A 16011-nucleotide genomic window follows, 5' to 3' on the forward strand; every position below is an offset into this window, starting at 1 on the left:
AAATCCTTTCCTTAGGATTTTTCCTCCTGAGAATCTGGGAGGCCTCAGGAACAAAATGTAAACAATGGTTATCTGCTGCTGTGGAATGCATCAGGTGCATCTGGGATTGGTCTCATGGGGTTGTTTCTAATTAATGGCCAATCACAGTCAGCTGGCTCAGACTCTCTGTCCGAGCCACAAACCTTTGTTATCATTCTTTCCTTTTCTATTCTTAGCCAGCCTTCTGATGAAATCCTGTCTTCTCTTCTTTTAGTATAGTTTTAATGTAATATATATCATAAAATAAAAAATCAAGCCTTCTGAAACATGGAGTCAGATCCTCATCCCGTCCCTCATCCTCAGACCCCTGTGAACACCATCACACCCCAACACTTGCTCAGTGCCAGCAGCATCACCCACGGCAGCCTGAGCTGAGCCCTGCACTCCCCACACATCCAGTGGGGCATTTAACCTTAATTTTCAAATTAAGCTCAAGTACCTGGAGAAAAAACCAGGAGTTGGCAGATAGATCTGCTTTGTGCATGCACAGCTGGAGGGACAAGGGCCAGCTCAGTATTAGCTCCCTCTTCCTGCATCTTTTATTCAGCACCAAAATACCAGCCAAGAAACCTCCAGCTTCCTTCCTAAGCCGTATTCCTCCCTCTTTTGGTCAAACAAATGCAGTCAGAAGCACTTGGGGCAGCACCTGAAGTTCCTATGAATGGTTAATTTCTCCTGGTCAGACCACTCAAAGAAGAGCAGCTCAGCTGCTGGGTACAAACCTCAAATTATGTGCTGCCCATGGACCCCCAACCTTCAAATTGTGCTGCCCATGGAGCCCCAGGACCCCCAGCCCTCAATTTGTGCTGCCCATGGAGCCCCAACCCTCAAACTGTGCTGCCTATGGACCCCCAGCCCTCAAACTGTGCTGCCTATGGACCCCCAGCCCTCAAATTGTGCTGCCCTTGGAGCCCCAGGACCCCCAGCTCTCCATGGGGCAGTGCCAGGCTCCTGGCTAACACAGCTGCCAAGCTCCTGGTGAGTGTGGTGGGTCATTTAAGGCAGCTCTAACTGGGGCTCTCAGCTCTGCAGAGCTCTCAGGAGCAGTAATAAGTAACCACAATGCAGCTCATGCCTCATAAAAGTTCTGAGCTCCTGAAGCGGCTTTCCAGGAAACTCATCTGCCTGGTATTTTTTGGGTGGTGTCAGCTTCCAGCCTGCAATCACTGCTCCCTGTTTTGCCCTTTGTCCCAGAGCAAAATCCCTGTGTCCCTCCAGCCCAGCCCTTCACTAACTGCCCCTTTCTTCAGGTTTGTTTAGTTTTTAACTGTACGAAGTAGGACAGCTACATAAAATGTTTTGTTGCCTTGGCAACTGCAGTCCAGTGGCTTCAGCCTGAGTTAGGAGGCAGAGGACAGCCTTGACATTAGGCAGCAATAATGAGAACAGCAGAAACCAGGGGGGACACTGGCTGAGGAGTGAGCAGGGGATGATCCTCACTGTGCACAGAGCACAGTGGGATCCACAGCGCTGCCATGGGACACCACAGCTCTGGGAGCTCAGCAAAGGACCAGCTCTGCATTCCCAAAGTCCCTTTCTTTGTATGGAAGAGGCAATTGCGTGGAAAAGCTAGTGAGACATAGATACAGCCCAGAATCTGTTTGTGCTGCCCAGCACATTCCTTTGCTGAACCAGGCATCCTTCTGGTGTGGGGACTGGTGACACATCTTCCTGCACATCTCTGTGTCCCATCCATGAGGCTGCCCTGGTTTGAGATAAACTTCTTTATCTGGAACTGGCTGAGCCCAAGGCACGTGTGTCATCTGTCACTCCTACCACAGTCAAAGCACAAATAACTTCCCCAGGTTTTCATTCACAGCACTAGAAATTAAGATTTCCTAACCTCTGCTTATTGCAGGAGACTGCACAACAGAGTAGAGGGTGTGGGGGTAACCCAGAGGACCCTTCTGGTGTGGGGAATTGAACACATCTTCCTGCACATCTCTGTCTCCCCTCCTGGTTTGAGATAAACTTCTTTATGCTTCACAATAACACCAACAGCAAGCACAGCAATAATCACACTGACTCGGAAGGATTGGAAAGGATAAATGACAGCTCTGGGCCAGGGCAGCACAGCACAGATGCTGCCATTCCAAGTTTCCAAGAGGAAGAGCTCTGTTTTCCAGCAGTGGGAATTTCTTGCACTGGGTGTGGATCCTGACCCCGTCCCTGCTGTTCCTACATGATCTGGCTGGGCAGGGATCCCCCAGCTGTGATGAAGAGGAGGAGATGGAGGCAGCCAAGGTCTCAGGTTGTTCATGGAACAGCCCAAAACCACACCTGGCTCACTCACCTGGCCCAGCCCTTGCTCCACGACACACCTGCACTGCCAGGTGTGCTGCACCACTGCATTTGGAAGGCATTCAAATAAATAAATAAATAGAATAAAGCTAAGGTGAATAATACCAGGAACCTGAGAAGGTCTGACATCAGCTGGGGAAGGGTTGGCTTTATTCTTTGCTGGCTTAAGCAAAATGAGCCATTAGCAGTCATTGCTACTTCTGCTCATCCTGCTCACTTTTCAGAGTACCCTCAAAGCTACCTGAAGCACTTCAGGTATATCCCTTTATATTCCTCTCCTAATCTGGGCAGTTCCAAGTGATTCAGCTTCAAATGGCTCCCAAAGCTCACATATAAGTGCATTAAGAGCAATTAGTTCATTAATCTAGTCTCTGGTATCATGTTTCTCCATCACTTCATTTTAATAATTTGTGGTAATTGACAGAGCAGACTCCCCCCAGTTCTCATAGCTGGGTAATGCATAATTAGTCTAAATCACAGCAAAAAAAGAAAAACTGTTTCACTGGGAAACACCTAATCCCCTTAGGCTCATGGTGTGTCTTCTGAGGTTCCACACATGAAAGAAGCTGCAGACTCAGTGTCATTATCCACAAGTCAGTGGGACTCCAGCAAGCCCATGTGGGTTCATGGAACCCATTCAATTATTGCAATAATTACCAATATTGCTGGACAGGACCTGCCTGAGCTTGTCTGGCCCTTGGTGCTGAAGCAAATAGTGGCAATTGTGGTGTTTCACACCACAGACACTTTTGGCTGGCTGGGTGTGTGGTGTTTCACCCTATAGACACTCGATGCCCTTCTGGAATTCCAGGACTGACAGACAGTGCTGGGAGGGGAAAGGAGAGGTGACTGACACACCTGGGAGGGACCCAAGGTTCTGTGGTAAACCCTGAAATCGCAACACAACAGCCCTGCCTTCCTCCACCTGGTACCTGTGTTCACTGTGGTGGATAAATCAGAGTGGATCCCTCCTCCTTCCTCTGGTACCTGAGTTAGCACAGCCCCCAGTGCTCCTCTGCTGGGGGAGGCTGGAGGGCAAAGCACTGTCCCAGAGCATTCCAGCATGACAGACAGACAGACAGACAGACTGCAGCCCCCTGGGAGAGAGAGGCACAGGGACACTCACTTGGTCTGGTGTTTGGAGCCCTTCAGGTGTGCATGGTACTGCTCTATGGAGTTCAGGGTGACGTTGCAGATGTTGCAGGTGTAGCTGCGCTTCAGGCCTGTGAAGAAAACCAAAAATTAGTTAATTGTTAATTAATTAAGGCTTGGCTCCAGCTGTGCCACATGGTGAGGCCCAGGGGAGCACCAGAGGGAAACACTCTGGGTTACAGACTGCTCAAAATGGCAGCTAGGAATAACAAGTAAGTGAAAATGACTGAAGAAAGGGAGAGAAATAGGGAGAAAAAAGCAGTAACCTGTGCTCCAAGCAAACTTCTAGTTAATTAGAAGGTACTTGGAGCCCACATTTCATTTCCATTTTCACAGACATTTCTCTTTACAGTGACCCCTCTGTTGACTTTTCCAGGCCAGGCTATCCAAACATTAGAGAAACCTAAAGGATATTTTTTGAAGCGAGCAGAAAAAAGCCAGGTTCAAAGGCTCATCCCTCCTGAGAGTGTGCTGAATCTCTCCTGTGCCCTCCTCAGGGCACCATCACTGTGCTCACACTTACAAAGCACTCCAGGCACCATTTATCCCTCTGCTTTTTGGTAGTGATCATAATTCAGAGCAATTCCCTGTTAGCACATTCAGCAGCCACATCACTTAGGAGCTCTCTTCTCCCCAGAGGGATCCACTCTGATTTATCCACCACGGTGAACCAGCCAAGCACAGATTCTGCTCTCCCAGAGCCTCTGGCTGAAGGTCAAGGCTGGCAGCCCCAAAAAGCCAAAGCAGGAGCTCTCTCACCTGCTGGGTTCTCTCCTGGCTGCAGAACAAGGGCTCTGCTTGAAAACACTGGAGGATCCTAGCAGGGATTGCTGTGCTCCTCAGCAACACTCCTAATGTTTCTTGTAATAGTCTCTTCTGGCTTTCTACAGTATTATTTCTTTGCCAAAAATTGTTAGAACGACTCACTCAGAACAAATAAAGCGTGGCATTGTCAAATTCCATCAGTCCATGCTCACCATAATTAACTGCACAGGTAATAAACACACTGACTCCTCCCCAGCTGGACCTGCCTTTTTTGGATCTCAAAAGATCCCTTGTCTTGTTCTGCACTCTAGGCACAGCTACACCAACAGCCCCACTTTTCTCATAATATCTCCCACCCAGGAATTTGGCACAACATATGAAAATCATCTTTAAATAATATTCCAAAATCATTCAGATGAGTGCTTGAAAACAACAAGCCAGCAACTGCAGAGGTATTTAAGTAGTTTCTGTATTTCTGTGTCACGACGTGGCACAGAACAAAAAAAATCGATTTGCAAATGTGCATATGGATTTTCTCCTCACTGAATTTATTCTTGATGAAGAAGTGATGATTTTACAGTCACGCCCTTTGTCCTGTTGGCAGCTCCTGTTTTCCTTTATTCAACCAACAGGCATCAGGAGCCACATGAATCTCCCAGAATGCAGGAGAAGGAATGGGAAGGCAGGAATGGGAAGGGCAGGAATGGTGTCAGCACATTGCAGCAGCCTCAGAACTTGGAGCCCACCAGGATCTCCACATCAAGAGTGGGACTGGAGAACTAAGAAACAGGTAATTCTTTAATTTAAGGTAATAAGGTTCTGCTGCTCAGCCAATTTAGCAGCACGTTAAGAGCAGCCTCAGTGAATGTTAATTACTGGTGTAGGTGGAAACGCCTTCAGCAAAGCAGCTCCTAAGTGGGGATGATGATTTTCTCCCTCAGCATGTCAAGGCTACTCACAGAGATGAACCAGGGGGAACCCTGCTCCCCCTCCCTGTGGAATCAGTGCTGTTCCCTGCTCTTCCCACAGGCTGGAAGATGCAGCCCCAAACTGGGCAGATCCCATGAACTGGGATGGAGACGGAGGAGGAAACCAGCCTGAAATGAACAGCAGGATGAGACCACAGGCAACAATCACTTCCAGGATATAAAAATTACCACAATTTGAGCTCACTGGAGCTCATCAAAGCTGCTACTTGGCTGAAACTGGTTTTATAAACTCCCCAAGCAGTGCTGTGGGGCTGAGCTCAGCCCTGCAGGCCGTGAGGTGTCCCAGCCTGACCAGTCCATACTGGGAGCTCTGGACTCTGCCTGTGCTCAAATCCCCTCCTGCATCCTCCAGACACACCAGCACTGCCTCCCCTGCAGCGTGACATGCATTCGTGTAAAATTGAATGTCCTCCTATCCCCATTAAATAAAATATTAACAAGTCGAGTTATTAACGTCGTCCTGCATGAAATGAATTAAAACCCATTCCAGGGGAGTTCTTGTTAAGCTGCTTCTTACTAACCACAAGTGACAGCACAGAATGAGAGGTATTTATAAGGCATACAAAGAAATTATGAGCTGGGATGAAAAAGGCAACACAGCTCATTGCCTGATGCTGGTGCATCTGCAGCACCACCAATTTACCTGAGAACACAAAGGCTCCAAGTGACATCATCTCTGTGCCCTTGTCCATCTGTCCTGCAGAGGCTGCTGTGCTTTATTTTAGGGATCCAGAGCACCTGTAGCAGGGCTTTTTAGGGATTCAGATTTATTTTAGGGATTCAGAGCACCTGTTGCAGGGCTTTTTAGGGATTCAGATTTATTTTAGGGATTCAGAGCACCTGTTGCAGGGTTTGGCTGCAGGGTTTTTTAGGGATTCAGATTTATTTTGGGGATTTATTTTAGGGATTCAGAGCACCTGTTGCAGGTTTTGGATGGCCTCAACACCTTCCAAACCTTATAAACCACCCTCCTAACCTTCCAAGCCAGCTGCCACTGCAGAGCCCACCTGCCTGGGACAGGGAACAGGAGAGCTGGGCCACGGGGGACACCAGACATGAACCACAACTGGTGAGATGTGACTTGATGGAGGAAATTTGACATTCCTCCTGTGCCTGGGACAGGCTGGGGAGGGTGAGAGCTGTCAGATGGAGCCCAGGGCTGCCTCCAGCTGAGCCATGGCCACTTTGAGCTGTGGAATCTGGGGCTTGGTATCCACCAGGTTTTGTCTTCCTATGACAAAAGGTGCAGGGGAGGCAGCTGTGCAGGAAGAAAACTCCCAGTTCCTTCCTCTTTCAGGGGTTCCAGGTCAGCCACACAGCTGGGTGGATCCCAAAGCAGCTGTGCCACAGCTGGAAAGCCCCACAGAACTGCTCTGAGGGTGGGCTGGACCCTGCACTCCATCCAGCCAAGGAGAAGGGATCTGTGTGCCCTGTGCTGCAGCTTTAACTCAACACAGACTGCAGAAACAATGCTCGTTTCTCCTTTTTTTTCCCCCCTCTCCTCATTCTTATTTCTGAGAAGAAAACAAGACCTCAGAATTGCAGGATGAGCGCTTGGTGACAAGAATCAATGTTTTTGTTTCCTATAAATATCAATTGTCCAAAAATATATCTCTATTCTTATTTCTCTAAATATACACTCATGTTTATCAATAAATATTTTATTACAGCCATTATCAAAACATCAAAGGCTGCTGAAATGTTGTACTTCAACTGACACTGCCTATTCCAGGCTCACACAATGCATCAAATGTTCATCTCCCACACTAGTCAAAATAGAATTAATATTTAAATTGTGATGGGAGAAGCCACCGGGGATGCAGAGGAAGGAGATGACTTTGCAATCCAGGGAAAACTGAGGCAGCAAAGACAGTGTGGAGCAGGGAGAGTATGGGGATGGTGTCCCCAGCACATGTCCTGCTACCACTGCTGCCCTGCAGGCAGAAATAATGTCACCTGGCAAGGTGAGGCTGGGTAACATGGTGTGGTGGCCACTGCAGAGGCTGCTTTGCACACCTGTCAACATCTGCTCTGATCTTGCAGCTAAATGCAAGGGAGGGAGGGTCTCCAATTTCAACTCTCCCAGGAGCTAAATGAATAAAACACTTCCCAATTGATTTATTTACACCTAATGACATTCCTCAGCCACTCCTGAGCTTGGCACAGCTCAAAGTACTGAGCACTTCCATGTTATTGTCCCAGGTTTTTATTCCCACATATTTCCAGCAGCGGGCGGTGACTCAGCCAACATGAATCATTGATGGCACTGTGAGTCACACTAGGTAGCACAGGAGGATCAAGATAACCATTACAGGGTTTATGGGAGACCAAGAAATGCACAATATACTGTACAGTCATTAGCACCTAAAGAAAAATTATTTCACTGAGCAAGGAGGAAGACCCAGGTGTATCAAACTGTTATTGCAAAGCCTCACTGGCAAACCAAAGCTCTTGCACATGGCTGTGAATCAACCTGGTCCTTTCTCCTCAGCTGCCTGAGTCAGTCCCTGTGTGCACACAGGATTGTGACCCTGTGCCTACAGCCCAGAGCAAGCAGGCACTTGTTGCAGACATCTTTTATGGAAAATCCTTTCCTTAGGATTTTTCCTCCTGAGAAGCTGGGAGGCCTCAGGAACAAAATGTAAACAATGGTTATCTGCTGCTGTGGAATGCAACAAGTGCATCTGTGATTGGCCCATCTTGGATGTTTCTAATTAATGGCCAATCACAGCCCAGCTGGCTCAGACACAGAGCCCAAGCCACAAACCTTTGTTATCATTCTTTTCTATTCTTAGCCAGCCTTCTGATGAAACCTTTTCTTCTATTCTTTTAGTACAGTTTTAATGTAACATAGATCATAAAATAATAAATCAAGCCTTCTGAAACATGGAGTCAGATCCTCGTCTCTTCCCCAATCCAAGAACCCATGTGAACACCATCACACGTACTTGTCAAGATTCAATCCTGACTGAATCAAACTGCATCTCTCCATCACCAGCTCCTCACCTCGCAGCTCCCCCAGGTCCAGGGTCTTCCCCAGCTGCTCCAGGAGGTCGGCCCTGGCCGCGTTCTTCTTGTGCTTTTTGCCCTCGTAGTGCTGCTGTGCCATCAGGGGGTTGTTGAACCAGGCTGTGCAGAGCTGGCAGTACCTGTCCGAGTCCCGGCGCTGCGGCGGCGGCGGCACGGCCGCGGTGCTCTCCGTGTGCGCCGGCTTCAGGGGACCCAGAGCAGCCTCTGCAACAGGCAAAGGGGACACATCAGTGTAGCCATGATATTTTCTAAGAAATCCTTTCCTTAGGATTTTTCCTCCTGAGAAGCTGGGAGGCCTCAGGAACAAAGTGTAAACAATGGTTATCTGCTGCTGTGGAATGCAACAGGTGCATCAGGGATTGGGCTCATGTGGTTGTTTCTAATTAATGGCCAATCACAGTCAGCTTGCTCAGACTCTCTGTCTGAGACACAAGCTGTTGTTATCATTCTTCATTTTCTATTCTTAGCTAGCCTTCTGATGAAATCCTTTCTTCTTTTAGTATAGATTCAATATAATATATATCATAAAATAATAATTCAAGCCTTCTGAAACATGGAGTCAGATCCTCGTCTCTTCCCTCATCCTAAGACTCCTGTGAACACCATCACAAGTCAGCTCTGCTGGGCTCCTGAGGAGCGCCAGAGCCTGAGGCAGATCCCACAGCAGACACAGGGAATAATCAGCTGCAGTTATAGGGTCCCAGTGGATATTTTGGATGGTGCTGTGTTCCAAATTGCAAGGCAAGATGTATTTATTACCATCTGGATGGCAGTTGTCTTTTGTCAAGTGGGCAGTTTTCCTTATCTCTTCCACAACCAATCCTCCCTCTGGGGAGACATCTGCTGATAAGAGGCCACTGAATGTCACTGCATGGCTGATAAGAACTACAGCATCCCCTTGGGAGATGTGAGCCCAGAGGGAGGAGCCAAGCATTCCTGCCTGGATATAATCTGGAGATTCTGCAACACCAGCCAAGCATTCCTACCCGGATATAATCTGGAGATTCTGGAACACCAGCCAGGCATTCCTACCTGGATATAATCTGGAGATTCTGGAGCACCAGCCAAGCATTCCTACCTGGATATAATCTGGAGATTCTGGAACACCAGCCAAGCATTCCTACCTGGATATAATCTGGAGATTCTGGAACACCAGCCAAGCATTCCTACCTGGATATAATCTGGAGATTCTGGAACACCAGCCAAGCATTCCTGCCTGGATATAATCTGGAGATTCTGGAACACCAGCCAAGCATTCCTGCCTGGATATAATCTGGAGATTCTGGAGCACCAGCCAAGCATTCCTACCTGGATATAACCTGGAGATTCTGGAGCACCTGCACGGCTTCTCCACTGGATTTCCCAGAGGAACAGCAGCTGCCTCTGCCCCTGGAGCTTCAGAGGAAGACTCCACCCTTCTCCAGAATCCCTGCTCCAGGAGAGCTGCAGCCACAATTCCAATGGGACTGCTGCCAACACCCTGACCCACAGGGTGTCAGGTTGGGTTCTGACTCTGTCAGTGTTGGTTTCGTTTACTGCATTGTTTATTTTATCCTTTTATTCTCTTCCCTATCAAAGAACTGTTATTTCCTGCTCCCATAATTTTTTTTTGCCTGAGAGCCCCTTAATTTAAAATTTATAGCAATTTGGAGGGGGGAGTTAATTTTCTCCATTTCAGGGGAGGCTCCTGCCTTCCTTAGCAGGCACCTGTCTTTCCAGACCAAGACATACTGCTTGGAAAGCTACCACTTCTCATTAAAAAAGCATCATGAAAGGACAGCCCAAGACTGTTCCTCAGCTTTCTGCATTTCACTAACTGGGAAGGAGGATGCTCTCAGTGCAATTACACGTCTTATCACTGTTCTGACTACATTTGCTAAACTTATCCTGCTTCAATTGCTACTCCCAGGAAAAATCATCAGTGGAGAATAAATACACCATGCAGAGCCATCTCCTTCTCAGGATAGAGAGACATATTTATCATTATCTCAGGATTCTTATTTTTCAATTTACTTGGTCTCAGAAAGAATGGGAAAGCCACAGTCATTGCAAACTGTCACAGATGAAAAAAAAATACTCAACAGTCAGTCCCATCTTTCAAAGACCTTCACATTGTCAATTGTCAGGTACCAGCAACACACAACCTTAATTTAATTTTATTTTCCTTCAGATTCATCAAAAGCCCATCCAGGAACACAAATATGACCCCCAAATCATCCCAAAGAAAAGTGAGTGATTAGTCTTTATATAACGGAATGCACTTTGTTCAACAGAGTTTCCCAACTTTGTACAATACGAGTCACAAACCCATGGAAAAAAAGAGTTTGAAGTAAAATAAAGTTCAGGTAACATTGGGACACAAAAATATACAATGACTAGCACTTAATTATCACACTTCATTCAAAAATTCCCTTTTATGTGGTTTTCCTTTTCCTTTCTTTTCCAGATGAAATGTCTGCTCTTTAAATAATTAACAACCTGCTCTCTCCATGGTACTGGAATAGGCACATTTGGAGGTGTGTGGTGGCTGTCTTTGATCAGGAGATGATCCAGCTGAGCCCTGATGAGCGCACAGGGCAGCAAATGCCAAACCCACCTCAGTGCCTGACACCAGGAACAGCAACTGAGGGATATATTTAGACATATAATTATGCCTGGAGCCCACTGTGATTGACTCCTTGCCTTGAGAAAGTTAATATTGTTATAAATCTTCTGCTGACCTGCTCAGTAAGGGACACTTCCAAGGAAATTCTATCTTACATATAACATTACTTACAACCTTATCAATTTCCAGGGGTTTATAACCTTCTATTGTTTTTGATGATGATTGCCAAAGTATCAGAGTTCCAGCATTGATGATGGTGCCTCTGAAGAGCTGCTCCAGGCAGGGTCTGGCTGGATTTTGCTCCTAAACAAAAGTTTTTTCTATGGTTCCAGCAGGGAGAGACATGGCCCAGCTCCTCCAAGGTGCATGCAGCAGAACTGGCAGGGTGAGCAAAGAGCAAAGCCAGCGGGCAGCACGGTCATTAGGAAGAAAATTGGGGAATTGCAGTATTTCCTGGTTAAACTGGGGCTACACAGACTTTGCACCTGCTTGACTCATGAGAAGCAAGCACAGCTGGCTTCTTGCAGATGTGTTCCTGATGTTCCTGCAGGAAGGGGTCCATGCCCAGAGCACAGCGATGCCACAGGGACTTGGAACAGCCCTGGTGAGTCCAGGGAGCCAGACTGAGCTGCAGAGAAGTTTGGAGCATTATAAACAACCAGCAATTTCAGCAGCCCAGGAGCTCTGCAGCAGATCTGACTTGCTGTTCCACAAGCCCCAGGCTATAAAGTTAAATCTATCCAATCTTTTGGCCAGCTCTCTCCTTGTTTCTATGCACGCTGCTGCCTGAGGGGGACCAGGCAGGCTGAAGCTCAGGGAGCTGGTGATGTCCACAGGAGTTACAGCTCCTGCTCACTAAGGAAACCTGACAGGAGCATCTCTGCTCCCAGCCTCTGGCTGTGCCTCTGAGCCCCTCTCCATGAGGCTGGTGGTTTGTGCTCCCCCCAAATTCCATGCAGGAGTTTGGCACTGCTGCTGCAGGGGATGGCAGCAGAGCCCCCCATGGCCACCCCAGCCCTCATCCACAGCTGGCTCCCATGGGACCACAGGCTACAGCTCCACAGCAGAGACCCTGCATCACATGGGGGCTGCCATGGGCAAGGATTTCCTCTAAGCACTCACAAAATGCCAAAATATTTTCTTTGAATTCACATTCCTCAGGTCCCACTGACAACCCCTAGCAGTCCTAAGGTGTGCTGAGCCCAGCCTGGCAATTAATGAAAGCATCCCAAGCGTACCAAATTCTCCCAGAGAGAAGCAGATGAAAGTTGACTTCTCCACAAATGTGAATTTATCATTTTGATATGCAATACATAACTGCTGCAGAACAGCAAATGCCATCATTCCCAGAGCAGCGACATGAAAATTAATAATAAACACTCACGAAACGTCAAAAGTTAAAAATGTTTCTCCATCTAAAACACAAACATAAAAGCTGCGAGTTTGACTATTTCAAGTATTTCAAAATGCTAAATAGCTCATGACAGTCTGCCTTACGTTCCCTTTCGCTGTGGGAGGGAAGTGAGAAAGTCTTACTTTGCTGCAAGAGGCAAAATACAAAGTTAGAAACACTTTAGCACTCCGGGAATGAACTAATGTTTGACTTCTTTCTCACATCCAAAGCTTTTTATTCCAAGCTGGATTTAAATGGCACCCAACTTCTTCCATTGGCACACTCCAGAAACTCAGCATGAGGACAAGAAACTAAGTGAGCCACAACAAGGAGGCACTGGGAAACTCAGTTTTTTTCCAGAAGAAATCCCAGAACTCCAGGACTAAAACTCCAGCCACTGCTGGACAGATCCCAGTACCAAAACAAAAAGCCATCTGCTCAATCCCTTTTGATGTCCCAAAATCTTTACCCTCTGTAATTTATGAAAAGTTGCAAAGCTTTGGAATGGAGAAGAGTTCTCTTTTATCTCCACCTCTAACCCTTTTTAATATCTTCCATGTCCATTTCAGTTTTCCTCTCAAAATGGCCTTGATTTAAAGCCTATTGAAAACAATGGAATTCCACTTAAAATGCGTGCCTATGTCTTGATTATCACAGTGTGACTTTCCAAGAGGCAGCTAAAAAGAATAAACAGGGCCACCACCACTTTCCTGGAATGATGCCTGCAGGTCCTCACACTTGGATGATGAAGACAGCAGGTCTTCCCCACAATCCTTTGGTTTATAACTCGTGGTGATGATGGGATATAAACTGACAGGGGATGCTGGAAATGACTGGAGGAATTCATCTGCAATAGTGCTGACATGAAGCCTCTGAGGGCTGCAGCCTTGTAGAGCAGAGAACAGGAAAGATCACAACTATTTCTCTGTCATGATGAGACATGGTTTTTGTGAGAAACCCAACTGTTGGGCCACTTTTTCTCCTGAAAGCACCAGCAGAGAACAGGACATCTGTGCTCCATCTGGATGGTAACTGTGAAGGAGAACGTGGATCTCCCTAAGGGGTCTAAGAATAGATGTGATTTTCTTTGGGATTGATGAAACAGAAACCCCAGAATATCCAGCAGCAGAATCTCCTCCTCAGGAGCATCCAGCACGCTCAGGGCTGTGCTTGGCTGGCTCTCACGAGCAGTGGAGTCTCTGCTCTGAGAGACTTGATGCTCCCTAGTGCCAGACACAGAGCACTGGGACAAAAACCCAGTGAAAATTGCTGGGTAGGAAGCCCAGAAAAATGCTGTGTCCAAAGGGCATATTGCTGAGAATTCCTGGAGAGCGAGGAGGTGCTTATTAATGTATTCCTGAGCTCAGCTTCATCTTCCAGATCAAGTGTCTGTAAGAGCTGATGAGTCCTTGAGCTGCTCCTTCCCAGTGATTAGGGTGGCTGAAGAGCCCATTACCCCAGAGCAGGCAGCATGGCTCACTTAGAGCCTTGTGAGGCTGATCCAGATGATTAAAAAGTGAGACAAAAGCCACAATGCAAGGCTGCAGCTCTTAGCGATGCCTGCCTTGGCCAGGCCCTGCAGCTGAAGGGTGAATCCAAATTGTCAGTGTAACACAGGATCAGCACTGCTGTGAACATCTGCTCACCTGGAGCTCACTGGGGGTACCAGGGCTTGTGGCAGGTCCTGTGGTGCCAGGGGAGGAGCTGCTGGTATCCTGCACTCGAGGGATGGGGATGGGTGGTCACAGGGGTCTTAAAATGAGGGAAGAGACGTAGATCTGACTCCATATTTCAGAAGGCTTGATTTATTATTTTATGATATATATTACATTAAAACTATACTAAAAGAATAGAAGAAAAGGTTTAATCTCAGAAGGCTGGCTAAGAATAGAATGGAAAAGAATGATAACAAAGGCAGCTGTCTCAGACTCTCTGTTTGAGCCAGCTGACTGTGATTGGCCATTAATTAGAAACAACCACATGAGACCAATCACAGATGCACCTGTTGCATTCCACAGCAGCAGATAATCAATGTTTACATTTTGTTCCTGAGGCCTCCAGCTTTCTCAGGAGGAAAAAATCCTAAGGAAAGGATTTTTCCTTAAAAGATGTCTGCGACACACAAACACCAAGCCTGAGTCCGTGCCAGCTGTGTGCCAGCTGTGTGCCAGCTGCAGGAGCCCCACATGAGCCAGGTGTGGATGACCATGACAGATCAGTGAGAGCCTTCCTCCTGGCTACCATGGCTTTACCTTCTCCTCCACAAGACACACTGGTGCCCCAGCATGGTTTAACCCACCAAACCACCACCTAACACAATTCCCCACACTCCCTCAGGCAAAGGGGCCAGCAGCTCCCAAGCCCACCCTGGCAAAGGACAAATCACACTCTCTGTATCAGCATCTACAGTCTGTGAAGTTAAAAAGGCAACAAAACCACACACAGAGAGTGTCAACCCTTGTTATCTAATCACATCTACAGCACACACAGCTCCATTTGTATTTTGTGCTGAAGGAAGTGCCACTGGCAGCAATTCTGGGTCACATCTGTTTGTCTGCAGGACCTCAGCCCAGCAATCCTTCCTGGAGAAAGGTGAGTGATTTGTTCAAGCATTTTCTGCTTCCACAACCGCAGAGGAATATTTTTTTTCACAGATTATTAGTGGTTTTCAAGGACTTTATGGTTAAGCAAACAATAAGATGGTTAAATTGTCCAATTTCAACATTTGACTTTTTAAATGTGAAAGTTAATAGGCTGCATTACTAGAATCACTGTGGAGGAAAGCACAAAACCCATCTGGGCAAAAATCAAGAGACAATCAATCCAAGGGTTTTTAAAGGGTTTTTAAAGCCTGGCTTTCCCTCTGTGGTAAGAGCAGATGATGCTCTGTACTGTACAGCAACACCAAAGGTTTATTAAACATATTAGCTGGGCTGATAATTGAACTGCTGATAATTAAAGCCAGGCTTGGCTATCTGCACCCAGTGGAGACGCTGTCCTCCACTGAGAAAACACTCTGGAAGTGTGGAGCTGGAGATAGGGCTCTGGCACCAGGGCCAGTCCCAGCTGATAAAGCCCTAATCTACATAAACAAAGCAGACAGTAATGAGCATCAGGAGTTTGTAAAGGTTGTTATGACAGCAACACAAATGAATAGCTGCTTCTGCCAGCTCAGCTTTCCACCTTGTTCCCATTTTCTGCCTGCACACACCCAGCCAGCCCCTTGGCCAAGCCCCCACACCTCTCTGCACCAGCCCCTCTGCACCTACCTGTGGCCTTCAGTGCTGGTTGTTCCCCTAGCAACAGTTTTAACCTTTTGGCATGGATTTTCCCTTGGTAATGTGATTCTGCCACCACTGCTGAGGTAAAGGACATGTTACATAGCGTGCAGCATTTGTTCTTATCCACTGAGTCACCATCACTGCCCTGCGTGGAGACAAAAACACAGACAAAACAAAGAGGTGTGTGAGCACAGCCACAGAGAGAGGAGAGGAAGAGGAGGGAGGAATCGAGGTTGGCATGCCAAGGGGTTTCCCTTCCTCATCTCTCCCAGCCTTGCTTGTGCTTCATCCCAGCTGTGTCCAGCTTGGGGACACCTCCAGCTGCCAACACCTGGTCTGCACTGGGAGCTCAGCCTGTCCCTGTGTCCCTCAGCCTGTCCCCATGTCCCTCAGCCTGTTTCTGAGTCCCTCAGCCCATCCCTGTGTCCCTCAGCCTGTCCCTGTGTCTCTCAGCCC

At 47.4% G+C, this 16011-nt stretch overlaps 1 protein-coding gene across 1 annotated transcript in view; it reads right to left on the reverse strand.

Annotated features, from left to right (window-relative positions):
- Positions 1 to 16011, reverse strand: part of ZMAT4 (zinc finger matrin-type 4) — a 50440-nt gene that overhangs the window by 2837 nt on the left and 31592 nt on the right. The window contains exons 4-6 of the mRNA XM_058820291.1: positions 15544 to 15700; positions 8253 to 8480; positions 3467 to 3563 (exon numbers count right to left, since the gene is read on the reverse strand). Coding sequence (XP_058676274.1) covers positions 3467 to 3563; positions 8253 to 8480; positions 15544 to 15700 — 482 coding nt within the window. The remainder of the gene's footprint in view (positions 1 to 3466; positions 3564 to 8252; positions 8481 to 15543; positions 15701 to 16011) is intronic.

This window comes from Ammospiza caudacuta, chromosome 26, assembly GCF_027887145.1.
Source record: "Ammospiza caudacuta isolate bAmmCau1 chromosome 26, bAmmCau1.pri, whole genome shotgun sequence".
Classification (NCBI taxonomy): domain Eukaryota; kingdom Metazoa; phylum Chordata; class Aves; order Passeriformes; family Passerellidae; genus Ammospiza; species Ammospiza caudacuta.